This window comes from Chrysochloris asiatica, unplaced genomic scaffold, assembly GCF_000296735.1.
Source record: "Chrysochloris asiatica unplaced genomic scaffold, ChrAsi1.0 scaffold00045, whole genome shotgun sequence".
Lineage (NCBI taxonomy): Eukaryota > Metazoa > Chordata > Mammalia > Afrosoricida > Chrysochloridae > Chrysochloris > Chrysochloris asiatica.
In genome coordinates this window covers 430,747-458,697 of record NW_006408563.1, presented here as the reverse complement: position 1 = coordinate 458,697, position 27,951 = coordinate 430,747, and the positions used below count along the sequence as shown (strand labels likewise).

The window sequence follows — 27,951 nt, the reverse complement described above, 5'->3', positions numbered from 1 at the left end:
CTGCCAAAAGAACCAATAGATCCGTTTTAGAAGAAGTGCAGCCAGAGTGCGCCTTTGAGGCCAAGATGGTCAAACTTTGTCTCTCATACTTTGGACATATTGTCAGGAGGAAAAAATCGTTGGAGAAGGATATCATGTTTGGTAAGATGGAGGGTCAGAAAAAAAGAGGAAGACCCCCAATGAGATGGATTGGCCAAGTGGCAGCATTGAAGGATTCAAGGGTGGCAACAGTAGTGAGGATGGCCCAGGATTGGACATTGTTTCGTTCTGCTGTGCATAGGGTCGCTATGAGTTGGTGCCGACTCGATGGCTCCTAACAACAATAGCAGTTTAAATGCTGCAATGAATTAGCTGATGTCAAGTTGAACCCCGCCTCATGGTGAACCCCAGTGCACGGTGGGATTGGACTCTTGTGATCATGGGGTTTTCCTTGGCTGATGTTTTAGAATTAGGTTGCCAGGTCTTTCTTCTTAGTTTGTCTTCCTGTCTTAGTCTAGAACCTCTGCTAAAACCCATTCACCTTCCAGCACGTAAGCCTCCACTGATAGAGGGGTGTGTGTGTGCTTAGTGGGGAGGGAGGCATTTGGCCGGGAATCTACCGCTGAACTGCCAGTGTCCCTCGTGTGAGGAATATAAGTTCTGATTAGGATCGTTGTATTTCTCAGTTTCGTATGGAGCCGTGGGCTACTCTCACATATAGAGAGTTTGTGGAAACAGTCAAGGAAAAGCTATCCCATGCTCCTCTCTGTAAGGAGAAGATGACATGCCTATCAGGCCTGCCTGACTTTAAAGGAGAGGCAGGTTGGGAAACAAAAGTATAGCTCAAGGCCCTTGTTGGCACTTGAGTAGAATTATAGTGACCCTCTATAGGATTTCTGAGGAGCAGCTGGTGGATTTGAACCGCCGACCCTGTGGTTGGCAGTCCATCACTGATACTACAGCACCACACCAGGAGTCTAACATTAATTGGCGAAGAATATCACTTGCTTCTTGAATATGCTAGAAATAACAGCCTAGAGAAGTGTGATTGTGTTCCATATTGATGATAATGAGGAATGGCATGTATATGGTTCATATAAAAATTTAATCAGGTTATTTAGGTTCAGGGTTTTTAAAAGTCTAAGAGGTACTCTAGTTTTATTCCATATACATGGAGAAATTGTAGTACTTTGCAGTTTCCCAGTAGAAATTTTACATTACTGCCTTTACTTGCTTTGTGTTCATTACTAAAAATGTTTCTTAAGACTGTTAAAGATTAAATTAAAATTGGTATGCAGCTATTTAAAAGTGATATTTTTGTACTCAACTAAATTGTCAACTTTTTTCTTGTCTCTCTATATAGATTTAGCATTTGAATCAAACCCTTCTGATCATCCAAGGGCGAGCACAATTTTCCTGAGCAAATCTCAGACTGATGGTAAGATAATGTTATTTTTCTTCCTAGGGGAAAAGTAAAAAACTCAGTCTTTATTTTGTGATATTTGTGTATTATAGAAAGTAATATATTTAGAGGCTCACATGCATGCCTTGGTTCAAAATTCTCACTTTATATATTCATTTGTCTTATTTTAACTTGTGATTTTATACTTTTCCTGAAGTTTAATTTGCCTTATTTTAACTTGTGATTTTATACTTTCCTTAAGTTATCACAGTTTTAGTGAGGAGAATCACAGACTTTCTGTTCATACATTTGCCACAGGTCTTATGAACACAGTTTACTGGCCACATGATTTGTAGTATTGGTTATCGATTTATTTTATTTCTCCATACTCCTTTGCCATTTTCCCCAAAACTCTGAAATAAACCACACATTAAAAAAAAAAAAGACCGAGATTTAGGTTGCAGTTAAGTTTTTGTTTGAACACATCAAAAAATCAAATGAGAATTGAATCTGTGAGTTTTACTTCATATTACACATTAACCAAATAAGCCTATCTCCCGTTAACATTTATGCTAATGAGATCTTTTATACTCTTCAGATTTTGTCCTATTGTAATGCTGTGCCTAGCACAGTGCTTTAGCATCCAGGGTGCATCAGAGCAGACATGCTCTCAGATGTTTACTGGAAGATGTGTGTTACTGTATGAAACTAATGACCATTTCCTGTGCTCTGCTGATACAAGGATGAGATTCTGAACTACAGAATTTTCAGCTCTCTTCCTTGCCTACTTATTTTAATGCTAAATCAAGGTTTATTTGCTAAAGAGCCCTACATGACCAAGCTCTCCAGGTGATTACTTTATGACAGTGGAAGACTATGGGACGTATCTCTGAAGTAGGGCACCACAATAAATAATGGGGACTTCTAACCTGAATTTTGATGGTTTACTTTGCCTATTGTGAGCTGATCTTTTCTGACTAGGATTATTGTGTTTCTCGGTTTCTTAGAGAACCATGCGCTGCTCTCTCACATTGAGAGTGTTGATGCAGTAAAGGAAAGGTGACCCCATGCACCTCTCTGTGTAAGAAGTGCATGCCTATCAGGCCTGTGTGGCATTAAAGGAGGCAGCCTGGGAAACAAAGTGTAGCCCAAGGCCACTTTTGGAGCTTTTATTTCTCTTCTGGCCTTAGCTGGAGCAAAATGATTTTATGTGCTGTAGACATCATGTGAATTGGATTAGCACACACATTTTCAGACATAAGCTAGGTTAGGTGAGTTTCCAGTTGTGTGATAAATTCCGTTTATCTTTTAGCAACTTATTATTTTAGTAGATTACTGATAAGTGATTCAGTATGTTTCAGAGATGCTGATGCATGTAGAATTTAGTGCCTGGCCAGAGCCTGCTTCCTAGTGCTGTCAGCTGTGAGAAAATGTAGATTTAGAAAATTTCTACTAGGTAGTGGTTCTGTATGCTGCAGGTAAGGATTTAGGTAGTTAATAACCTACTTGGAGATGCCTTCATTTGTACCTAATATAGAATATTTGGTAGGTCAAAATAAAAAACTCAGTTTTTAGATTTTAATTGATGGATCTGGTCTTGCCTGATAATTTGAATTATGAATTTTGCTGCTAATTCTTTTTAAAGTGAATGTAACTTTTCTCTCGTACATTGGTAATTTGTCAGATAAGTAACTACGACTTTAATTTTTTGTGGCATTTATATCAATTGATCAGTTAATTTTTTTTATTCTTAGTGCGAGAAAAGAGGAAGAGCAACCATTTAAACCATGTAAGTACACAGTTGAAAAGTTAAGTAGGAAATTAATGCTTTGAATTCAAAGTATGTCTGCAGTATGATTCCTAATAAATAATTATGGTCCACCTGAGACTCTGGATATTCTTAAATCTCCTCTGTCTTCCTAAGCATCAAATTTTATTCAGAAGTGTTTTTGGCTTAGTGTAATGCCCATTTTTAAGGGTTGCTTCTGACATTTAAATTAAATTTCTATCACAAAATTAATGATCTGCCTTAAATTTTTCATCTTTTTTTTTTTTAATCAGAGGAACAGAATAATAATAGCATAGTCAGTTTTTAGCACTCACTGTTGAGTTACTGTCATAGTAGCTGTGAACTTAGCTTCTTCACTCCACAGTGACCTTATTTCCCTCCCCCCATTCCCTGGGCATGTAGCCCAGTGTTTATTAAATCAGTAATCAATGTTTGCATTATTAGTTCTGTGCAGATATTGTTCACTAACTCAAATAGTAGTCTTGCCCGCTTCCTTATACGTCTCCATCCACCCCACTCCCCCTTTCCAAGTCCTGCCAATGTTTCTGTCGCACGTGTTTCTGAAATTTGAGTACTTTTGCTCTTCTCCAAAGTAATCCCCAATCCCCATTTGCCTAGCAAACATTCTGTTTCACACGCCCAGTGCAGTATCTTCCTGGCTCTTCTCCCTTTTTTCCAGATAAAATCCTCCCTATTGTGGAATTAATTTCTTGACTGTATTCTTATTCTTCACTTGCTTTTTTTCTATCAGTTATTTACCCTCCAGATGTTGTAACATTTGTCACATGCCTATCAAAACTGTTTTCCATCTACTAAAATTTGTTTCTGTTCGTGTTTTGGGGTTTTTTTTTTTTCATTCTTTTTTGGAGATAACCTCCAGCCTTCTGTCACTGTGTTCCAATATAGACTGGTTTTTCCTTAGGTCTGCTTTGTGCCTGATAACCTGGGATGGCCACATCTTTGAAGTCATCTGGACTCTCTTGTAACTGCTTGCTTATGATGATGAATTATCTATATTCTAGAGCCTGTGTTTCCTTCTGTTTTTTACACTGCCTCATTTTATTGGAGCACATTACCCAAGCACACAAATTTTCAGAAATCTGTCCTGTTTGAAAAGTGTCCTATTTGGTACACTGTTTGGTTACTTATTATCTGACATTTCGTATTTGTGACAATAGTGAAAAGCCAGTTTCCAACTGTTTTACACATTAATGATGTACTGTGGCCGTCTGAGCACCTTGGTGTGAGGTGAGAGTAGCACTGGCTGTGATGGTCAAGGTTGTGTGTCAGCTTGGCCGAGTCATGGTTCTCAGTGGTTTGTCAGTTGTTTACTGATGTTTGAACATCTTCCATTTTTGTACAATGCTAATTTTTGTTTAATGACCTGGCCTTTAGAATCTAACTCTGTCAATTAATTAAGGGGTAGTGGATTATACTGTTTCTCTTAAATTAGTTGCCAATGTATAATAAATTGTAAATACCTAGTTTAATCACTTTTCTCACGTTCCTTTTCTGGAAACATTGAATACTTCTGAAATTTCATAGTTATGTGCTTTGGTGTGGATTTTTCATTGTGTTGGAGATGTTCAGTGTGCAGATGTTAACTCTTTATTGAATTTCTTGTATATCTTTTATATGCTCTCTGTTACTCAGATGTTGGACCTTCTAGACAAGTATTCCTGTACTGATCTCTGACTTTTTTGTCTTCAGTCTCCCATTTTGTCTATTGTCTACTCTCTAGAGATTTTCTTGGACTTTATGCTCTAAGTCTTCTATGAATGCTTTGTTCTGTCTACCCCATTTTTAATTTAAAGAGTTTTCTTCTATGCTGTCATTCTTGCATTATAGCATCTGAATCTTTTGGCAATACAATGTTTCATCTTTCTGAAGGTATTTAAGGATAGTTTTTGTGGGGTTTATTCTGAATTTTATCACTCCCATCTGATTCCAATTTCCTGTTTTGATCTAGCTTTCTTGTTGGAGGCTTTTCTCATGTGTGGTGGTTTCTGGTGGTCTCTTAAAATTGATTATTATTATTTTTTTCACAAGTAATATGCACATGAAAAGTGCACATGGGAAACTAACACGAGGGACTGCACGACTTACTGAAAATTAAAAACCATATAGTACATGCATTATTTGTGTAAAAGCACAGTCATTAGAAACACCGTGTGTGAACAGGATTTGCTAACTGATGGCTTCCTAGGGGTTGGGGTCAGGGGACAACAAACCAGCTTTCCATTTGGTGACCTGGTGTGGCGCTGGACTACAAAGTCAGTTTGAATTGCAAAGTCAACAGCTCAAGTTCACCAGCTGCTCCTAGGAAACCCTATTCAGGGTCACTATGAGTCGAAACCAACTTGACAGTACCTAACAACAAAAACAATGGCAGTATCTAGAGGTTTTTCTTGGAGACAGTCCATTTTGAGCCATTTCTCTGAAATGGGTATTTCGTCAGTCTGTTTTGAAGCAGATGTTTAGAATAGGCCTTCGGCTGATGGGGGAAATTCCTTCTTTGACTGTGTCTAGTCAGTAGACCAGAAGATGCTGATTCATTAATCACTAAAAATCCACTAAACCCTATCGGGCTATGAGAGCAGCATTTATATTTTTTTAGTCATTCATAATAGGAAAAAAAATAGAGAAAAATGGGAGAAAATATTACCTAAATCTCTACTAACTAGTCTACATTTTCTTTCTGTTTCCCTGTATGTTGGTTTTTTTGTCAGAATTGACTTTTATTATAATGCAGTTGGTAAAGGCCATCAAATTCGTTTTGACTTCAGCGGTCCTGTGTAGGGTTTCTGAAGTTGTAAATCTTTGGGAACAGAGAACTTTCTCCCTTGGAGGGGCTGGTGAGCTCAGACCACTGGCTTTGCAGTACGCAGTGCAGTGTTCGTCCTACAAAACATGTATGTTCCTGTTAATGTTGAAATTGTTGTTAAGTGTTGTTGGGTCAGTTCCAACTCATAGCAACCCTGCATAGGGTTTCAGAGGAGCAGCTGGTAGATTGGAACCACTCGGCTAGTGGATAGTAGTCCCGTACTTATCCTGAAGTTGTCACATGACTTACTATCCCCTACTTGTAATGATTTTAAAAGATACATCCTTTCACTTACAATAAAGTATTTGAAGAATTAATTGGTTTTCATTCTGTATGTATATATTTGAGGCTAATACAGAATGAAAACTGAAAATTACACAGTAACTGAATAGCTTAACAAACAGATCAGAGTTTAGATACGGTTTCAAAGTTCTGGCTTGAAGAACTTAAGTCCAAATAGTAATACTTTTTAAAAATATAATGTCTTAGAGAAAAAATCTGAAATAAGGAAAATGGCATTTATATATTACAAAGATCTTTCTGATTATTGCTCCTGTCCTTTAACAAGTATCAACCAGCTCTTCCCCTGCTTTACCTTTTATGTACTGATGGGGAATCCTGATGGCAGAGTGTGACAGCATATAGTCAGCTCACTGTATATTAATAGGAGGAAGGAAGGCTCATCTGAATAGTTTTTAAAAAGCAAAACAAAAAACAATACCCTAAAATCATTGCTATTCTGTTGTTTAAAGAATGTTGTTGTATGTTCAACTATTTAAAGTGACTGGAATTTGGATAATTGCCTTATTTTTAAAGAAGAGCAATGTCTTTACATAGTTTAGGCTAATTCAGTATTTGACTTGCTTTATTCTTAAACTCTTTGCAAATAAATGGATACTTCTAAAGTGTTTTCAAGTTAATTTCCCTAGAGGACTCTAAATAAATTCATTGCCACTTCTGTATCACTGCATTAATTCTTGTAGTTTTATTTATACTAAGATTTACCCTCCCATATTGTGAATGATTTTAAAAATAATAATTTGTCAAATACTTGTTGAACACTAATTTGCCCCAGATTCTGTCCTTAAAAGCTGGAGATAGACGAGTCCCCTCCTCCTTTGTCTGGCAAAGTTTACTATCTTCTTAGGATAGGATCCGGCAAGCATTTCTGCTATAGTGTCACAAGTGTTGAATTGTATGCCTACTTGTATCAAAAGAAAAGTTTTGTAATATAATTGAGTGTTGGCAGAGGTTCTCAGAAGGTAGAAGGGATCAAGTTGCAGGGACAGAGAGGAGAATTAGGGCATTGCCGACAGAGAGAACAGCATGAGCAGAAAGTCTCTTGATGTGTCATAACTCAATAAAATGAGTAAGATTTTCAAATGAATGGAAAGTATTCACTGAGGCTTTCATTTGAGTCACATAATGGCAGTTTTATTAAAACATGAAGCAGCAGTTACATTCCGATGATTGCCTTTGTTATCTGGATTCTGGATGTGAGAGAATCAGAGCAATATTCTCTTTATCCTTCAGATATGGAAATGGGGGCCCAGAGAGACTGGTAGGGGCAGAACATCGTGACACAAAGAACCTCAGATTCGCAAACAGGACCAGATACTAGTTCATTACTCTGTCTTCCTGAACAGATGCATTTATTCGTTTATTAATTTCTGGCTTTCATTTACTGCAGTAAAATGCTCTCATGTCAACAGGTGTTCGATTGTTATTGTAGTAAATGACTCATAGATACAGCATAAACTTCATCTGCTTTTTATTAAGGGAAAACTTTGAAGTCTTATTTTAAACATCTTACATTATTTTCATTTCTTATGCTGCATTTTTTTTGAAATTATAAAAAAGTAAATTACACATTAACAGAATAGCTTAAGCCTGAGCTTAGATAAAATTTCTGGTTTGAAGGAGAATTTAGTTCTTTAATTAACAGTTATGAATAATATTTTTAATAGATGCATATTAGATTCAATTACCATAGGTTCCATAGCAAGAACAACATTTTATAACTCAGTCCTCAGATGTTTTCTGTGCAAGTTAGAATGTCTAATGGGATTCCCATATAGCCAACCATACATAACATAACACCCAGGCAATTCATTTCTTAATTTCTTAAGTGCAAGAAATTTCTTAATGCTTTACCATTTGACATTTTAACTAAGGAAGGAAAACCACACTTTTATAGGTTTAACTTACGGTGACATTTTCTTCTATTTCCCTTCCCCTTCAGGTATCTCCAGGGCAGCTTACTAAAAAGTATAGCTCATGCTCAACCATATTTCTAGATGACAGCACAGTCAGCCAACCTAATCTTAGAACCACAATAAAATGGTGAGTACAACTAGGTTGCCAAGGCTGAGTGACAGACCCCCTATGCTAAAAGTGGCCAAGCTGTACTTGATCATTTTAGTCATTTGGTTGTCCTTCAGTGAGTAGTTTAAGAATCTGGTGTCAAGTATCTTGATTTCAAGGACCTAAATATGAATTACAATTTCCATTTTAATCCTATAGGTTATTGTAGAAGGAGAAGCCAATTTAGTAAATAAGGACTCTCAGGAGAAGTGCCTCTTGATGAATTTGTGTTGTCACGACATTGTTAAACACAATGAGAATTGAGGTGCTTTTTATTGGCTATTTCTAGGAAAAAATAGTTCTTTCTGAGTTACAGGTCTAAAATAGTGTGTACTACTTTGGAAGCTACTCTTGAAAGAAGGGATAGTTTGTCCCCTAGTGGCACCAGAATGTATCTGCATTTAACGGTAATAACATGTTATCAGCTTTTCCCCATCATGCCTTTTTTCTGCCTCTGCAGTGCTTCTGTATCAAAATTCAGTTCTCCTTCCCAGCCAGCTTTAAAATAAACAAAATTTGAATTTCAATTTCTTTAGGATGAAATTTATTTAACAGAGATCAATGAAAGAGTTGAAGCATTGGAAACTTAGCTATATGGTCAGGTTTATATTGAACCAAACATGAACAATGTCATGCTGATGAAACCTATTATTAATTTTAGGGGATTTAACAGTACATTTCAAAGCATCCCAAGCTTCTGTAAGAAACATTCTGAGCACTTCTTGGCTCCCTGGGGCTGTCTATGAAACACTCACCTGAGGACATGAGTGCTGGTTTTCAGAACATAGTTTGGGAAATGCTTCTCTAAATATTCACCTCCCCAGTTTTATATTTCAATTTTAAAAACAATATAAGATTTATAAACTTAATTTTATTTCTAATGTACTAGTTTTTTTAAAGTGTGTATTTTAATTACAAATAAGTTCACAACCAAAATAATGGAATTTTCCCTTCGCATAATAGTTGTTTTTAGTGCCATTGATTCAGGTATGACTCATAGTGACCCTATATAGCATTTCCCAGGAGCAACTGGTGCATTTGAACTGTCGACCTTGTGATTTGCAGTCCAGTGCTGATCTTACAGCGCCACACCAGAAGTCTCCCATAACAGTAGCTAAGATCAAATTGTTTTTCATTAAAAACCGGTCCCTGAGCTTTGACTCCTATCAAGTTAGCCCTGAATGCATTTATTTCACCAAAGCTCTACCTCCTAAACAGACTAGAAAGTTTCTAGCGTCTTTTTGAATTTAAAAGATTCCAATGTTTCACTATATAATTCAAAAGTAGATTTTTGTTTTTCTTTTTTTAAATGAGCTGTTGTTTCAAACAATTAGGTTTTATGCTTCTTTCCAGTTTTTAGAAATCTGTTTTTGGAAGTACAATATGTTGCAAGTTTGCTGTTATTCGTTTAAAAAAATAATTGAGAACATTTTTCAGTATGAAACAAATTCACTGAGCAAATTAATAGGGCAAATTGGCTTTTAGAACAGATTTTCAAAATGTTCAAAATGGTGTAATCACATGCTTTGTTTTAAGTGGGATTGGTAAACTATATTAAAATCACATACACAGCTGTTTTTCAAAATACTTTTCTGCAAACAAGTTCAAGCTTTCCTGCACATACCTGTATACTCACAGACCTTTGATAGGTTGGGGAAGGATGTGAAGCATAGTTATATGTACAAATCCTTTCCAGATGATTCTGGTCATCATCCTAACTCAGTGGTGCCTAAACTTTGTGGCACATTGAAATCACCTGGGGAGATTTAACAAGAAACTCAAGCTGTACCCAGTGCCAATAAATCAAATAAGTGTCTAGAAGTGGAAGCCAGTCCGTTTTAAAAGGTCCTCAGGTGATGCCAATAGTAGAAAGAATCTGGTGTCAAGTATCTGGCTGCTTTTGACCATTGATGAGGCCTTGGGCAAGTCAGTATTAAGCCTTGGTTCCTCTATCTATAAAATGGGTTTGAGGATTAAGTGGCATGTAAGGGATCTGGTGGTCCTTTTCAGCATACAACTTTCCAGTTCTGTGATTTTTGGAGATGAAACTGTATTAAGCACTATAGAAGTATCCATCTTTGTTGCTAATAATGTGGCTTGTTTATTAAAAAGATATCTTAAAATCCATTAGCACGTTTACAAAGAAGTAGCTGCTAATTTTTTCTTTTAATGTTTTATTGTGAATTGTGTGATAGTTTATATGGGAGAACATTAGCTTTTCATTCATCCTATCATATATCATTTCATTGCCATGGTTACAATCCCCTCCATGCATCATCAACCAACCAAAGCTGCTAATTCTTAAAGTGCTAATACTCTGTAGATCTGCTTTTAAAATTCAGATTTGCCTTCCTCAATTATTTTGAGCTTCATTTTAGACACTAAGGACATAAAATGTATCCAAGAGAAAGTCTTTGCTCCCTAGTACACAGAGCTGTGGGTAATTTAGGATTACAGTTTACTTGGAGTATTTGAGGAGTTGTATCTTGTTTATTAATGGATCATTTGAACTGATTTAGGAATAGTTTCCATTCATATTCTACAGCGTACTAATATATACCGCACTGCTGCCGTGGTTAAGTGTCACTGAGCCAGTTCCGACTCAGAGACATTGCTAGCACTGCTTATATGAGGGTAGCTAGACCCATAACTGATTTGGAGTACTTGAATTTTGCTGATAAAGCTTTCTACTAAGAATTATGCTAAGGTAATTTTGCATGATTATCTGGCATAAAGTGCCTTTGTTGTTTACTTTTAGGGAAATACAAAATGGGTGAAGAAGATGGATAGTGAATGAAGTCAGTTGAAATGCTGTGCCTACCAACTTTTTTTAAAAGTGCAAAAAATAAATACTACTACATGGCTTAAACTTAAGCATGTATATAAATAGCTATAACTTGGACAGGATGAAAGGTTCTATGACAGGAGCTAAATGTAGTAATTTATTTATCATGATAGTCGGCAGAAAGATGTCTTCTAACCATGGATAGCCTAGCAATTTGATTCTCCTGTTTCTGCCAAAAGCTGAAGAACTGACAAAGGAACAAGTGCTCCTAAGGAACTCTTCTGAATTAAGAGATTTTGGGGCCACAGAAGCCCTCCTTCTCCTCTTTTGAATGAAATGTCTTCAAGCCTAAAATTGATAAAATCGGTTGTTACAAATGATTTTTTTTTTCCCTCCACAGTGTGACCTTAGCAATATATTACCACATAAAGAACAGGTGAGCTCTTTGAAAACCTGCCTTGTTATTCCAGCTAGTTTACTTTGCATGATACCTAGTTTAGTGGAGTAAGTGGTCGTTGTTTTTAAGTACCGTGCAGTCAATTCTGACTCATAGCAACCCTGTATAGAGTTTCCAAGGAGGAGCTGATGGGTTCGAACCACTGACTTCGTGGTTAGCAGTCCAGTGCATCACACCAGGACTTTTATTATTGTCTCAGTATTTTTTTTATCTCTTTAACCCTTTCCCAGAGAATTTCATCTAGGTCTACATACTTTTGAAAGCAGTATTTTTTTTATCTCTTAAATAATTGAGGACTCCAAAGAGCATTTATTTATGTTGCCTAAATCATAAATAAATGTTTTAGAAAATTGAGAATTAAAATTTTTTTAAAAATCCATTGTATGTTAACCTTGGCACAATAATTTGGAGCTAAATAAGTTTTGTTGGGGGAAACTGCCCAGTGCATTGTAGGATGTTTAGCAGCATCCCTGGCCTCTACCTCAAGAGCACTCCCTGGTGGTGTACTGATTAAGCACTTAGCTGCTAACTGGCGGTTAGAACCCACAGCCTCTCTGCTGGGGAAAAGACCTGGTGATCTGCTCCTATCCAGATTTCTGCCTAGGGAAGCCTGGGGGTCACTATGGATTGGATACAGCTACACTGCACACTTGATGGCAACAACAGGCCTCTCCTGACTATATACTAATACCATCCCCCACTCTCTGTTATGACAATCACACTTGTCCCCCAGGCAGAGCCAACTGCCCTCTGGGGACAGAAATCGCCTGTGGGTGAGAACCACTGTGTTGGTAGGAATTTTCTGTGAAAAAATTTGTTTTCCACCATTAAGCAAATGAAGAGTGTGTCATTGATTTACATGTTTACAGCTGGATTGTTCAATATACTTCTGCCTTTGCCCTTCTGCAGTTTGTTGTTTTGAACAAACAAGATAAGAAAGCCCAGCTTCATGCATATATATAGTTGGAATAAAGATCTATTGTAAAAGCCTTCAGATACTTGTGGATATCCTTTGGTTCTAACACATAATAGTTCCTTAAATTAGTTACAAAGGAATTTTAAACTGCAGCAACGAACTCTTACTATACTCTGCTAAATTAACACCTATTGGTCTGTCTAGCATGTTGAATGAATCTTTTACTTGTACATGATTTTATAATATGTATTCATTGCTTGTTTGGGAACTATTGGTTCACGCTTCATTTTACAGTGTCAAAAATTCACTTATTAGAAAAGTCTCAGGTGTTGAGCCATTAAGCTCATAGTAGAAGGTAACAGTTTCCCAGGATCCAAAATTTTAGCTGGAAAGCTTGACTTATCATTGGAAACAAATGCCTACATTGTTTTCTTTGAAGTGATAGTTTGTCTGTCATTGTTGTTAAGTGCTGTCGAGTCGGTTCTGACCCATAGCGACCCTGTACAAGGTTTCCAAGGCTGTAAATCTTTACGGGAGTAGAAAGCCTCATCTTTCTCCCGCGGAGCTACTGGTAGTTTCGAACTACTGACCTTCAGGTTCGCAGCCCGATTCGTAACCACTACGCTACCATAGCTCCTTCTATCATCCTCTGAAATAAAAATGGTCTATGAAAAAAGCCTCTGGTTCCGCTTGCATCTGCTGTTCTCTACTGCAGTCACCCTTCAGCTGCAGAAGTGCTTCTTGAGCACTTTCACTGACTCACTCAGAATGTTAAAAGAAGATGGGTCCAAGATTTTAAAACTCTATTTTTACTGCTTTTCATCAAGGGGTTTATTATTATTTGTCTATATTTTTTTGGTTTTCTTTTTTGAAAACTGACGTGTGAAGTAACAAAGACTAGAATGACTACTTAGTAAGTACAGTTTGGTATCACTGCCTTGATTGTGTTCAGGAGACCACAGTTTGACTCACTGTTGCTTTTATACAGTGATTGCAAATGTCAAACTAAAAAAAAAGCAAGTAATGTTAGTATTAATAAGAAAATAGTTTTGACCTGAGGTCCTCCTGAAAAGGCATCCCTAGGGATCCACAGAGAACCCCCCCCCCCTTTGGGAATTACTGGTTTAATGAGCACATTGTATTTTTAGTCTGTTGTAAAACAAAAAGACATTTAAGTTTTTTAACCCAAACTATTTAAAAGAGAAGAAATACTGTAAACAAAAGACAGAAAACCTAGGAAATGTGAATCTCATTTAAGATCTAAGGACCTCACTGCCCGCCACTGCTGCCTTGACCCGTGTTGTTGTGTGTCCCAGTATGAGGTTAGAGAAGTGGAATCGATTGGAGCTACTAACAGTGCATGTTAGGGAGGCTCACTGTTTAAAGGCATCTCTGGCTCGTCACTGTAGAGAAGGTTTTACAGAACTTATGTTGATTAAAAAGAAGCCAGGAAGCCCTTGGAGGTAAAAATCCAAGAGAAGAATTTGTGAAAAATTGCTATGTTAAAGACTAAAGGTCTCCCTCCAATCCCATCTAGTCCCAGCAGATATTTTATTACGATATTAACAATTCCTGGATACAAATTTTAAATGTACATTCTTTTCTTATAGAGATGCAAATAGATCCTTGGATATTTTTGATGAGAGATCACATCCACTCACAGTAAGTGTCAGCTTTATTGAGGTTGTACCTTTCTCTCTCCCTATCCACCCACCCTTCCCCATGGAATGTTGTATACAAGGTCACAGAGAGTGAGAGCTTGCAGCTTTGTACAATTAGTTTGCAAAGGTGAGGCACTATGCCCAAATAGATAATATCAAATACATTGTTGTTCTTGTGAAGTGCCATCAAGTTGGTTCGGTTCCAACTCAGAGTAACCTTGTATAGGGTTTCCAAGGAGCACCTAATGAGTTTGAATAATGCAGTTGTGGCTCAAACCAACCTTGTGGCTCAGTGCTTTTCCTACTGCGCCACACCAGGCCAGGACTCCATCAAATACTTGCTGTTGAGAAGTGCTGTCGAGTCCATTCTGACTCATAGTGATCCTGTGTAGGGTTTCCAAGCAACAGCTGGTGCGTTTAAACTGCCGACCTTGTGATTTGCAGTTCAGTGCTGATCCTACAGCACCTTCAAAAAGCTTCCTGTAAAAATTCCATTATTTTTTCACTTAATTTTTTCATGAACTTTTTGAAGCCCCCTTGTACAAAGTACTTGGAAGTAACCTAACAACTGTGTAAGATTTCTCTGAAGAAAATTAGAAAACTTTTCAATTTCAATCAATTGAAAGTATGTAAAATAAATTCACTGCCTCCTTAGCCACCTTTCAAATGCTTAATAACCACATATGGCTACTGTGTTGGACAGCACCTTCAGGCTACAGGGAACTAAAACATTTTTTCCAAGTTTATTATAGAGAAGAATGATAATATCGTCATTAATACTTTCAAGACTGAAACTATATTTAGATAGAATTCTGTTGTTGGGAGAAGATGAGAGGAACAATATAAACTTTCTGAACGTGTGCCTGTTTTTTCTTTAATGGATGGTGGTGGGTATACTGAGTCACAATTTTAAGATTCCATTGTTTATATTTAAAGGACTAGAGTATCTTCCAGTTAAAATTATTTTAAGGGACATGTGGGCACAGATATGAACACTGCTATCTTAAAATTTGAAGCCCTGGTGTGACTTAGTATAAGCACCGACCGGATTGCTTACTGCAAGGTCAGTGGATCACTTTAAAATTACTGAAGACTGTTTCTTCAGTGGATACTTACATTGTATTTTTTCTTCTTTCAGCGAGAAAAGGTTCCGGAGGAATACTTTAAGCATGATCCTGAACACAAATTTATTTACAGATTTGTTCGTACTCTTTTCAGTGCTGCACAGCTAACGGCTGAATGTGCAATAGTAACTTTGGTAAGATATTTCTTCTTCTTTCATAAAAGTACCTTTAGAAATTTCTGCCTTATGCACCATAGTATGGGCTTGTTTTTCAATTAAAAGTTCTTGAAATCTTCACCAGAACTTTATTAAGAGAAATATGAAAGGATAGTTGAAGTACACACATTCAAGCTTAATAGCTATTACAGTTCACAATGTTAACGTGCTCTTCCCATCACAAAACCATTGTTATTAAAGTCCACAGAAGTGATTTCTGCACTTCCTAGCCCCAGCTTGCACATGAAGTATGCACACATGCACACATTATGTGGCCTGTTCAGGAGTGGGGACAATACCAAGACCACCTTGTTGAACTCACTGTAGGTCTAAGGTGATGCTGGGCTCTGGTCTCCAGTCAGTTGTGATGTCTGTCCTGACTGACAGCTATTGCCTCACATTACCCATTCGTAGATAATGAGTGTTGACCCTTTTCTGCTTACCTCCTGCCCCTGCTCTTGAAGTTGGTCAAGATTGTAGTGCTTGGAAAGACTTTGCTAGTTAGCCTGCTGAGTTACCTTTGTATAGATGCTGTGATAAGGTTTTGTCATTTTGAGTAACAAATCCTATTCAGATGAGAGATGGTTGGAACTGTTTTACTCTTCCTTACAGCAAACCTATAGACTCCAAGTATGGCACATAGAATCAGCACTGGACTGGGAATCACAAGGTTGGCAGTTCAAACCTACCAGCTGCTCCTCGGAAACCCTATAAAGGGGTCACTATGAGTCAGAACCGACCCAATGGCACTTAACAGCAGCAGCCGCAGCAACAAACCAGTAGAGGAAAGTTAATGGCACAGTTTGGAGGGCAAGAATTCTTCATTCATAACTCCCTTAGCAACCAGATAAAGCTTGAGAATGGGGGTGCCTGGATCAGGCACAGGAGCTCAAGCCATGTGAGTGTTTAGCACTTGCGAAGAGAACAAGAATAGTGCCTTCAGACCTACAGATGGGCAAGCAGGAAGGAGGACATCTGGGCTGAAGGAGAAGTTCATTAGATGCATGTTTAGACTTGCCATACTTGTGAGGTAGCAGAGAGGCAACGTCTAATAGTCACTTGGAGCACAAATTTGAGCTAGAAGTTCCTCATTACCTGAGTACTCTCTAAATACCAAACCCATGCTATTATTGTAAGTTCTGTGAACAGATTGTTACCTTGATTTCTCATATATTCCCCTGAGGATGACCATAGTATTTCTTTTTAATCAACTCCTTTTACAAAGATGAATATATCAGGTAATGGTAATATCAAGAAGATATAGACTTACTATTTTGTTGTTAAGTTGTCAGGTCAGATCGAATTCATGGTGACCCCGTGTATAGGGCTTCTGAGGAGCAGTCCAATACTGATCCTACAGTGCCACCCCAGGACCTAGAATGATTATAGGTGTTTGTTATTTTTGGTAGAGCCTCTCTAAAGAGGCAACCCTGGGACAGTAACTCTGCAGAGATCGGATTTCTGGCATGACAGGCAGAGGGGACACGGGTACAGATCCAGAGGATGAAGCATGTGATTATAGTGTGTTCAAGAAACAGCAAGAAAGGGGAGAGTGTAGGAGATGGAGTCAGAGAAAGCGCTGTCACATCTTCTCAGGCCTGCCTTGTAGCTTGTAGGCCATGGAAAGAAGTGAATTTCTGCCCCAACATGTTGGGGAAACCTCTGGCAGAACTTGAGCCTGGGACGTGAAGGGCTGTTTCTTTGAGAGGTTGGTTTGGCTGTTGGGGCAGAATTGACTGTAGTTGGGAAGCAAAGCAGAGAGGCAGTTGCAGTGATAGAGGTGACTTACTCACCTGAATAAGAAGTCATAGTCTCGATGAAGGTAAAGTTAGCAGCAACTGCTGATTTGGAGACAGGTGACTACTACGTAGGTTTTTGGAACCAGAAACTAGACTATGGCTTATTAGGGAAGACTCGAGGGTGGGAGCTGTGGTGTAAAGAGTTGGGGTGAAGAACTGTGCTTTGCGTAGAGGCACTTGACGGACTTGGAAGAGTAGTTTCAGTAGAGTGCACTAAAGTCAATTAAGGAGAGAATGGGAGAAGAGAAACTGTCACAGGATATGGTAACTGGGAAAAACGAGAGGCACATTCTGGGAGCTGTGAGGGGAGCAACTTAAGCACGTACCAGGGAAACTCTGGCAGAGATTCTTGAAAAGGAGAGAATAATTCTGCACAAGTGGGCATGAATAGGATCAACTGGGCTTTAAGAAATAGTCTCTGTGGCACAGGAGGGGAGGGCAAGTGGTATAAATGAGTATCAGCACATAACAAGTTTACCAGTAAAGGGGCAGGGAATTGAGGAATTATCCATTTTAAGTGCCTCTGAAGATACTTAAGAGCCCTGAGTTTTGGGAGTGGAAGCAAAATCTTAGTTATATATATATATATGCATGTATTATATATATGGAGTCCTGGTGTGGTGCTGTGGGTTAGTGCTTTGGACTTCAAAGTCACTTTGAATTGCAAGGTTGGCGGTTTAAGTTCACCAGCCACTCTTCAGAAACCCAAAACAGGGTGCTATGAGTCGGTACCGACTCTACAGCACTTAGTAACAACAACAGCAATTATGTATATGTATTTTATATATATTTATAAAAAAGATTCAGTAACTCAATCTGACAGCCTGTAGACAGTGAACATACTCTTTAAAAACAAACTTTCTGATGTTTGGCTTTATCTGGAAAGTCCAAATAGCATAGAAACTCTATGAAGTCAACAGATGTATTTTATAGTCTTTTCGTTAACTGATAACTTGCCATGTTCTCTGTAGGATAGGTGTTTGTAGAATTCATGAAATCGTTTGGCAGATTTAGAGGTGTCCCAGAGTCAGAGATTAGTAGGTCTTTTGATTTTTTTAACACCTTTTAACCAATAAATTTATGTAAACTGAAAAATGAATCATCATGAAATAGTAGTGTTGCTGTTAAGTGCCATCTAGTCGGTTCCCACGTGTATTCACCCAGTATAGAATTTGCAAGGAGTGGCTGGTGAATTTGAACCACCGACCTTCTTGTTCCCAGTCCATTGCTTATCCTATAGCACCACACCAGGACTCCATGATAGGTGAAAAATAGGGGCTCTTTTTCAGGTGTGTTTCTTACAAAGGGCATGAACACGGACCAGCCTGCAGCCGGACACTGGTTACCCAGCCTGCTGCACTGCACAGCAGCCACAGGGAGGCGCTCTTGACTGTTAATTTGTATCATCAGGCTAGCGCCACAAAAGGGTTAGTTATGTGAAAGGAATAGATAGAATGCACTCTAAATTACCAGGGTTTTACATACTTAATCACTATATACCTGTGAAATCATGACATAACAACTAGTCAGGTATGGTACATTGCATGTGGCAGGCTTTCAGCTAAAAAAAGCGTTTCATTCCCACTCCTGCCCTTTTTGAATAAGAAGGTCATCGCTGAGTGCCTCTCTCAGGGTGCCCTTGGCGAAGATGTGCAGTCATTTCTGTGACTGAAATTGGGCTGGAAACCTGCATGAGCAGAGTAGGTAACAGGTATCTTGACTTTCAACTGGGATCTGGCGTCTTGCTCTGGTTGACGGAGCAAAATCTCTGTAGAACATAAGAATAAATGGCATTTTCCAGCCCAAGCAGATGCTACTTTTCATAACAGTTCTGTCATGGCACTTAAACTGAACTAAAATCAAAGACCAGTGCTCTACTTTTGCAGGTTTACTTAGAAAGGCTTTTAACTTATGCTGAGATCGACATTTGTCCCACTAACTGGAAAAGAATTGTTTTGGGAGCCATTCTTCTTGCCTCCAAGGTTTGGGATGATCAGGCTGTATGGAATGTGGACTACTGCCAGATCCTCAAGGACATTACAGTGGAGGACATGTGAGTGTATAAGGTTTTGGTGAACTTTCTAACCATTTTCCGATACCTCATTTGCTCCCATAATGTTTACATTGTAATAAATATTTTTAAAGATACATTGTGCAGAGAACAGAAAGGCATAAGAGACAGCATACTTCTTTCTCTCCAGCTGTTGTATAACAAGTCATATTTTCCATTATTAATTGGTAGTTCTTGAAGTGTTATTGTTGTAGCATTTTACATGTGATAAATTAAGATGTGTTTTTTTTCTGGTGGTGTTTAGCTAACATTTTATAAGCTGACTACCAGAACAAAATAGTGTATCTTTATGGTCCCAGTCCATTTTTAAGGGGGACATCTCTAGCCTTTGATTAAGTGGCCACTACTAAGGAATTGATGCTTTTGAGTTACGGTGTTGGAGGAGAATATTGAAAGTGCCATGGGCTGCCAAAAGAACCAATAGATCCATGTTGGAAGAAGTGCAGCAGCCAGAGTGCTCCTTGGAGGCCAAGATGGCCAAACTTCGTCTCTCATCCTAAGGACATATTGTCAGGAGGGACCAGTCGCTGGAGAGAGATACCGTGTTTGGTAAGGTGGAGGGTCAGAGAAAAAGAGGAAGATCCCTCCAGTGAGATGGATTGGCAGTGTGACAGCATCAGTGGCCTCAAGCGTGGCAACAATTGTGAGGCTGGCTCACGACCGGGCAGTGTTTCATTCTGTTTTGCATAGGGTAGCTATGAGTCGGTACCAACTCGATGGCACCTAACAACAACAATAATTAAGGAATTAGTTGGCCTCTGGACTAGAAAGAGCCAACCTGAGCCACACATTGTGCATTTGCTGATCCCCTCCCCTCCCCTCTTTCTTTACTGAAGATCTTTTGTGACAGAAGCCAAGATACAAGCAGATGGGGCACTGTTATGGGGATAAAACACAGGAGCTACACATAAACGTTTCTAATCCTTCTTGTTCCTGTCTCCTCCCTTATGAACAGTGTTCTGTGTGTTTAGAAATAGGTCTGATGGCTTTGGAAGTAAGTTCCTTTTACTCCAGCTGTGTGAGAATCATTGTGGGGCCAAGACCCAGCCCTTGCTACATCGAAGAGCCTGGTGGGTAGGGTATTGCACTGGCTGAGAGTGCCAGGAGCCTGCCTTGGTAATGGTGGTGGTGATGTGCCGTGGAGTTGGTTCTGACTCACAGTGATCCTGTATAGGGTTTCCAAGGCTGTAAATCTTTACAGGAACAGAATGCCTAATTTTTCTTCTGTGGAACGACTGGTAGTTTCAAACTGCTGACCTTACGGTTAGCAGCCCAACTCATAACCACTACCGTTACCACAGCTCCACTCCGTTACCACAGCTCCTTTGGTAATGCTACAACTTGAAAACTACATGCTGACATGAGCCCAGAATTCCCGGGATAAATGAGCGCTGCTTCTCTGGTCAAGCCTGATGGCTCTAAGGTCTGGCAGAGTAAGCCATAGAGAGCGAATTCCAACACAGACTCGCAGGTGCCCCCTTGATAGTGAAAGTGCCTTTATGGGTGACATGGAAGAAAATATGAAAGGGTATTTCTGATTACATTGAGTAGCATAAGATGATTAAGGTCCTAATAGGCAGTGGAACAAGGTTTTGTTACCTTTGACAGAACTTTAAATAAGGCTGCCATTTGGAATTCCCACACTGTATTTACAGGGGAGCGAGGCTCTTCTGATGAAAAGGAGAGAGACCAGTGCCTATTGGTAGTTGGAGTGGCTCTGGTAGAAATGAGCACTTTGAAAATGTGGTAAATAGAGTCATGGTGATATTACTGCCAGTCACTTAGGAAAGGGTGTGGTGGCATAGGAGAGCCCCATAATGGATTTACAACAAATTGAAGTGCTTTTGGAAACTGCAGAAGCTAAAGTGGCTTTGATTGCTATTGTCATCAGTCTTCAAACTCGCCCCCTGAAAGAAGGAATACTGGTTCCACCATGATGGGAGATGGTATGTTCTCAAAACTTGCAACTAAACTGGCTAGGACCTTGGTTCTAGTTGGCACATCAGAGCACATGTGGGGAAATGTGTAGGTTTTCACATATGTGAACTCCAGGCACAGGGTCTGACTATAAAAGAACTAGTCCTAAACAGTTTAAGTATGAACAGAGAACCACCAAGAGCTATGGCTATAACAGTCTTCTCTTGTGTAGGGTCTTTCAAAATTAGGAAGCTTTACAGCAAAGAGGTTAATATGCATTTGCTTTGTCCCCATGCTATTATTGACTGCAGTGGTCTCATGGTGAGTCTAAAGTGAGTTTAAAAATCACAGTTGGTCTGATTATTAGTCGAAGTTGCTACATGTCTTGGTAAAATATTGTTTCCTTTCAAGTGAATCAGTAAAGTTGAACAACTTTAAGTAAGAATGCTTACTTAGAATGCACTGTGCCTGTAAATGATATGCTGCTCAGTCATCTGTTGGTGGTGCTGCGTCGTGGAGTTGGTTCCGACTCATAGCAATCCTGCATAAGGTTTCTGAGACTGTAACTGGAGCAGAAAGCTTCATTAGCCTCCCATGGAATGGCTGGTAGTTTCGAGCTGCTGACCTTGCAGTTAGCAGCCTGACTCGTAACCACTACATTTCCAGACCTCAGTCATCTAAAAAAAAATAAGATGCATGTTCTGTAAGCATAATTTTTTCTTTCCTTCCTTCAGTGATTAAACCTCTATTAATAGACATGTTAATCCTATGAAGTATGGTATTTCTACACAATTAAAATGTACTAGTGGAGAAACTATAAAAGACATAGTGAAGTGCATTTATTCCTGTAGTAAATTAGGTGCTGGTTATCAAAACATTGTCTGATTTACATTTCTATAGGCTTTTGGCTTATCTGAGCAGGAAATTAAATTTGGAAATAGGTTTAGTTTGATTGTAAGTCTAACAAATGAGACAGCCACATCTCTGTTCATATTCAAACTACTCTCTACACAGGAGAACATTGAACATTTCTTGAAGTTTTCAGTGAATAGTAGTTACAAATTTTAAGACCAAGAAACTAAATACATTGTTAAATACACATCATGTTTGTTTCATTTTTAATTAGTAACCCTTAAAATGATTACTGTGAAAGTGATAAGGTTCACTCTAATTTGATGTTTGTTTGTTTTTTTTATTTTTAAAACTCAGTGTTGGGATGCAGAAAGGACTGCAAGCTCATGTATCAAAAGACTGCTCCTGACACTGTCATCCCATTGTGTCCCCTGCACGTGTGCCTGCATGTGCGCCTGCATGTGCGTGTCCACTGTGTGTGCTCAGCTCCTCAAGGCTTCCTTTCGTACACAGGAGAGACACTGCATGAATTTACAAGTCCAGCACTCTGAGAGAGTTCATATTATATATAACATGGGTTTAGTCTAGCCATGACACTATCTTTGATCTGTCTGCCTTCCAAAAGCTTTTTTTTTTTTTTTTTTAAGGGCTTCCTGCTCTGTCATAGTAACAGTGAGTCACCCTAGGGTGAGCAGAAACTTGCATTCTGCCCTCTGACATAGTCCCATGCACTGGGGGAGGAGGTGAGGATTCCCTTTCCAGTGAATGTAGCTTTTTTTATTTATTTACTTATTTGAGATGAATCTTTGTTGCCTCAAGAGTTCTTCCCCCTCAGAGATAATAGCCTGGGCTCTCGATGGATCCATTTGTTGCCGTGGTGACATGCCCACTCCTTTTGTTGGTTTGTCTCTACTTCAATAAGCCCCTTCCTGTTATCAGCCCTGCGAAAATGTCTGCAAGTTCTTCAGAGCTAATAAACAGCATACATCACTCCTTTCATCTGATCGCTATAGTGGGGCCTGAGTATGAATCGGACAGCTGCACTAATGGAACTCTGAAGAATGAGCCCCGAGTCAGCAGCACGAGGACATAAGAGGGCCCTAACCTTTTCCCCCTCGTCCCGAACTCACAGTGCTGGGATGCAGAAAGGACCACAAATAGCTGTGCCTTGTTTGAACACGAGGGTATTAATCTAGTGGCGGAGCCTTATTTGTTTCATAACAGAATTTAGAATGATAATTTGAAGTAGTCCAATTGACTAAAATGGTCCGTGTTGGTTTTGTTCTGTTCCTCCTCCAGGAATGAGATGGAAAGGCATTTTCTGGAGCTGCTCCAGTTTAATATTAATGTTCCTGCTAGTGTTTATGCCAAATACTACTTTGACCTGCGCTCTTTAGCGGATGACAACAACCTGAATTTTCTCTTTGCTCCTCTTAGCAAAGAAAGAGCACAAAACCTCGAGGTAAGCTTGTGAAGTTGCTAAGTGAGGTTGTCTGTCAGCTACCAAAGCCAACACATCTGTGGCTAAATTATATTAAATCGTGATTAGGCAAACGGGAAGCTTTTAGGCAAACGTTGAAGAGCTTATTAACCCTTTGGCATCATATTTCCTGTGCCTTTTATGATCCACATTGTAAAACAGAAAAACAGCATAGATACTATTTCTTTTGTGACCATAATTCAAAATATTTTTAATGAAATTTAATCTGATTTTAATGGTTTCTCATTTTAAACTATCACATAGCCGTACATGAATAATTTCTTCAGATTGTATCTTCAATTATACGACCATATTTAATTTACTTACTGCTTTTGACTAACTTAGTTTGCAAATTCGTGTTGAATGTTTACTGTACATACCACAGTTCAATCCTATGGGTTTATCACACATAGCATTAATAGGTAAGTAGAGTGGCTTATTCTTAAAATGTATAACGTGTAGGTATTTCAAGTACTTGGTGTAGAACTTGCATGGGTTTTCCATGGAAATTGTGGATCACAGCAGGACAAAGTAATACCCGATTAATGGTAAGTGCATAACAAAACTGTCAACAACTGAAATGGACAGCACATACAAAGGGACTTGAGAAAGCTCGTGGACAAATATAATTTTTCCACGAACTTTTTAAGAACTTGACATATCTTGGTGGGGGTAGGGGGGGTAATGTTAGTAATGGTAGGGTTAGTGGTGGTGGTGTGTGCCATCAAGCTGTTTCTAACTCGTAGCAATCCTGTATAGGGTTTCAGAGGGTGATTTCTGGGTTTGAACTGCCAACTTTGTGGTTCCCAGTCCAGTGCTTACCATACAGTTTCACACTAGGGTTCACCATAATAGAACCATGAATATTTTTTGTACCATTAATTATTGTGTATGAATAATAGGACTAAACCTTTCAGACCTGCCAACAGAATTCAGAGGAGCCCTAGTGGTGCAGCTGTTAAAGTGCTCACCTGCCAACCTAAAGGCCAGCAGTTCGACCTTACTTGCTGCTCTGTTGTACAGAGATGTGGCAGTCTGCTTCCATAAAGATTGTTGTTGTTAAGTGCCATTGAGTCTGTTCTGACTCATAACGACCCTGTATAGGGCTTTCAAGGAGTGGCTTGGTGAGTTGGAACTGCCGACCTTGTGGTTCAAACCCACCTCCAATCCAGTATTTATCCTACAGCACCACACCAGTCCTCCATAAAGAATGCTGTTACTGTTAAGTACCGTTGAGTCGATTCCAGTTCATAGTGACCCTGTACAGGGTTTCCAAGGAGTGGCTGGTAGGTTTGAACTGCTAACCTTATGGGCAGTAGGCCAGTACTTATCCTGTAGCGCTCCATCAGGACTCCATAAAGAGTACAGTCTTGGAAATCCTGTGGGGCCGTTCTGCTCTGTCCTGTAGGGTCATGTTGGAATGGACAATGACCATGGGTTTGGAACAGAGTTCATCACATGCCTGCCTCGTTAAAATTTCCTTAGTGTGTTTATAATTAATGAAGATGGGACAGAATAATAGCTGAATAAACACTGATTTGGCACAAATGTCTGTGAATTATGTTCAACTGAATAAGCCCAGGTCATAGATACACTGCTTTTAGGAGTCAGTCAATACCTCTGGTGTCCAGTTTTTAAATAAGTTTTAAAAAATATGTACCTTCTTGCTCTAGAAATTTAATTATAGCTCTCAAAGGATATTACTCCTTGCGCCTTAGTTAATTGACAGGAAGTAATATCCCCACAACCTGACAATGTAGACCTTAGCTATCCTAAGTACCTTCTGGAAACTATGGACTGGCCAAAGGACTCTGGACATGTGGCTTATTTATTGGTGATACTTTTTTTAAAAGGTTGGAATCAATCTCTCTTTTTTAACTCTTATACCTGTGTTCTGTTTGATTACCTTTCTTAGGCCATTTCCAGATTGTGTGAAGACAAATACAAAGACTTGTGCAGAGCTGCTATGCGAAGGTCTTTCAGCGCCGATAATTTCATTGGTATTCAGCGCTCTAATGCCATCCTCTCTTAGAGGAGACATATGAGGGCTCCTACCATCATGAACTTCTCATCGACAAAGACTGGAGAAACACCATCTCTCCTGTTCAAAAACCAGCAAAGTTAGTATTTTCATCTAAAGGAAAGACTGTGAATTCAAGGGACTCATGGGCAGTGAGGATTCCACACCATAGGAAAAGAACAGGACCCTGTCAGTTCAACACACTCTTCTGTCCTTTTTTGATGTAAACAGAGTTACAAAAACCACTCCAAAGTGAAAGCTCCCATCCACACACAGATATTTGCTTACTGTGTAGGCTGATAGCTGTGAAGTATGAAGTTTTTTTAATTATTTAAACTTTTAGACTTTAAAGACACTAATGATATAACTTTTATGTTTCCCCTATTTTTCTTATCACCCTTTCACTTCCCCTCCCCCAAATATTGCTGCATATACCTTGAGAATCAATGCAGTATTACTATCAAAACATGGGACTCTGAAACAACTCAAAAAGCCACTTTGAAGCAGAGGATAGCATTGTTACGTGTTGAAGGATACTTCCTCCCTACTTTATCATTGAAGCTGCTAGTCATTATTGGCAATTGATTTAAACCAAAAAAACTGCTGGATAACACGGTCACTCATATTTTTTGCAAGCAGTAAGTACTTCTTCACATTTCAGCATGTTTGAGAAAGTGTTAGTTACTAAATCTCTACTTGTGTTGGGTTCCGGCTGCATTGCTTGGGATCTGTAATGGTGCTTCTCACTTTCTGATCATTTTTTCTTGTCAAATGTATTAAATTATAAAATATTTTCATAATTTTATCCAACATGGTGGTCTAGGGATAATGAGCAGGTAATGAAACACAAGGTGTGCTGAAAGGTGTCCTGAAAGTCTTAGTGCATTTTTAAAGTTGAAAAAAGTACCCTAGGGAGCCCCAGGGTCACTGCAGAAGTGCTGTATTCGCACACAAATGATACTAGCCTCTAGGCTTGTTTACCCACTGCTCCTTCTCCAAAAGGGTATTTTTATAAAGGTGTTTTGTTTATTTGTTTTCACAGGAACATGTTTAAAAAAACAAAACAAAAACAAAAAAAGCAGGCATAGTGGTAGAAAATACCTCCTGGGAGTAGGAGCCATGTGCAGACAAATGTAGAAGTTCTGTGTTATTTGCATAAAAATATAATATAAATGCTATCACACTTTTAAAAACTCATTTGAAAGTTTAGTTTCTTTCATACTTTGAATTTTCAAAATGTACAAAACTAATAAGTGTAAAAGAAACTTACGTATTTAAACTTTCCAATGATATTTTGTTAAGTATATATCATTTATACTTCTACAGGTATCAAAGCTTAAAATTGCACTTAGACTATTTCGACACCTTGTACCTCCACAGAAGTGCCCACTACTTGACTTTTTCATTAGTCTGCAGGGCTGTACACTGTTCATCTGCTCTGACTGCCCACGTTTCTTTTGCTTGATTTGGTCCAGGAAGATTATGAAGAGCAGTGTAAAGCACGTGCAATAAAAGAAATTGGACCCTAATAGTGGTAGATGATCTGAAACAACTTTTTATTCCTACATGTTAACATACATGTAGCTGTCCCATTTCAAGTCCTGTTATTTAAAGAGGGAACGTATACAAAACCTTAGGAACTCGATAACTTCAGGCTTTAAAGGACAGGGAATAAGTAATTGTAGAAAATTGATAACAATGTCAACTACATTTGAAATCTTAAAAAAAAATTACTCTTCTCAAGTTGGTAAAATCTGTTTCTCCTACCTTCTCAAATCTACATCCTAGGAATTGCCAACATACAAACCATTTGTGGGGCAGCAATACTGTCCTTATAGCAAAATGTCGCATTTCATTGAGTGCTGCAGGTTCCATCCCTGAAAAGGACAGGCATAAGGGATATGTAAGGCTATGGCAAATATTACAATCTACCACCTCAAAAATGGTGTTTATGGATTTGGAGCTTAGAAACTCAAGTATTGATCGCAGTTTTATTTTGAAATGAATGCTACAACTTACGTGGTTTTTTTTCTCATGTTTATATTAAAAGAAATCTAATAAAACTATATTTTAATTAAAAATATGGCTACTATGTTTGTCATTTTTTTGCTGTGTTCACACAGCATTACATCACTGGGTAGCTCAACTGTTTAAAATCAGTCCTAAAGTCTGAAAAAATACTTTTCAGACTTTGACCACTCAACAGTTTTAACCCATTTTCTAGTGTGGATGTCACTTGTTTATTTTGCTCTTTTCAACTTGATAATTTATAACACTCTCTATCATTATCTGTCCACTGTAGTATAACAAAGTTCTAGGAAGTAACACTGTGTGTCTGTAATTAAGTTGTTGTTGT

General features: G+C 38.6%; 1 protein-coding gene across 1 annotated transcript in view; it reads left to right on the top strand.

The window, feature by feature from the left end:
• CCNYL1 (cyclin Y-like 1) overlaps positions 1 to 25,607 on the top strand; it is an 87,162-nt gene extending 61,555 nt beyond the window's left edge. The window contains exons 2-8 of the mRNA XM_006861936.1: positions 1,343 to 1,417; positions 3,136 to 3,170; positions 11,544 to 11,579; positions 15,316 to 15,435; positions 19,142 to 19,308; positions 23,395 to 23,557; positions 25,491 to 25,607. Of these exons, the coding sequence (XP_006861998.1) occupies positions 1,343 to 1,417; positions 3,136 to 3,170; positions 11,544 to 11,579; positions 15,316 to 15,435; positions 19,142 to 19,308; positions 23,395 to 23,557; positions 25,491 to 25,607 (713 nt within the window). The remainder of the gene's footprint in view (positions 1 to 1,342; positions 1,418 to 3,135; positions 3,171 to 11,543; positions 11,580 to 15,315; positions 15,436 to 19,141; positions 19,309 to 23,394; positions 23,558 to 25,490) is intronic.
• Positions 25,608 to 27,951: the final 2,344 nt, after the last annotated feature.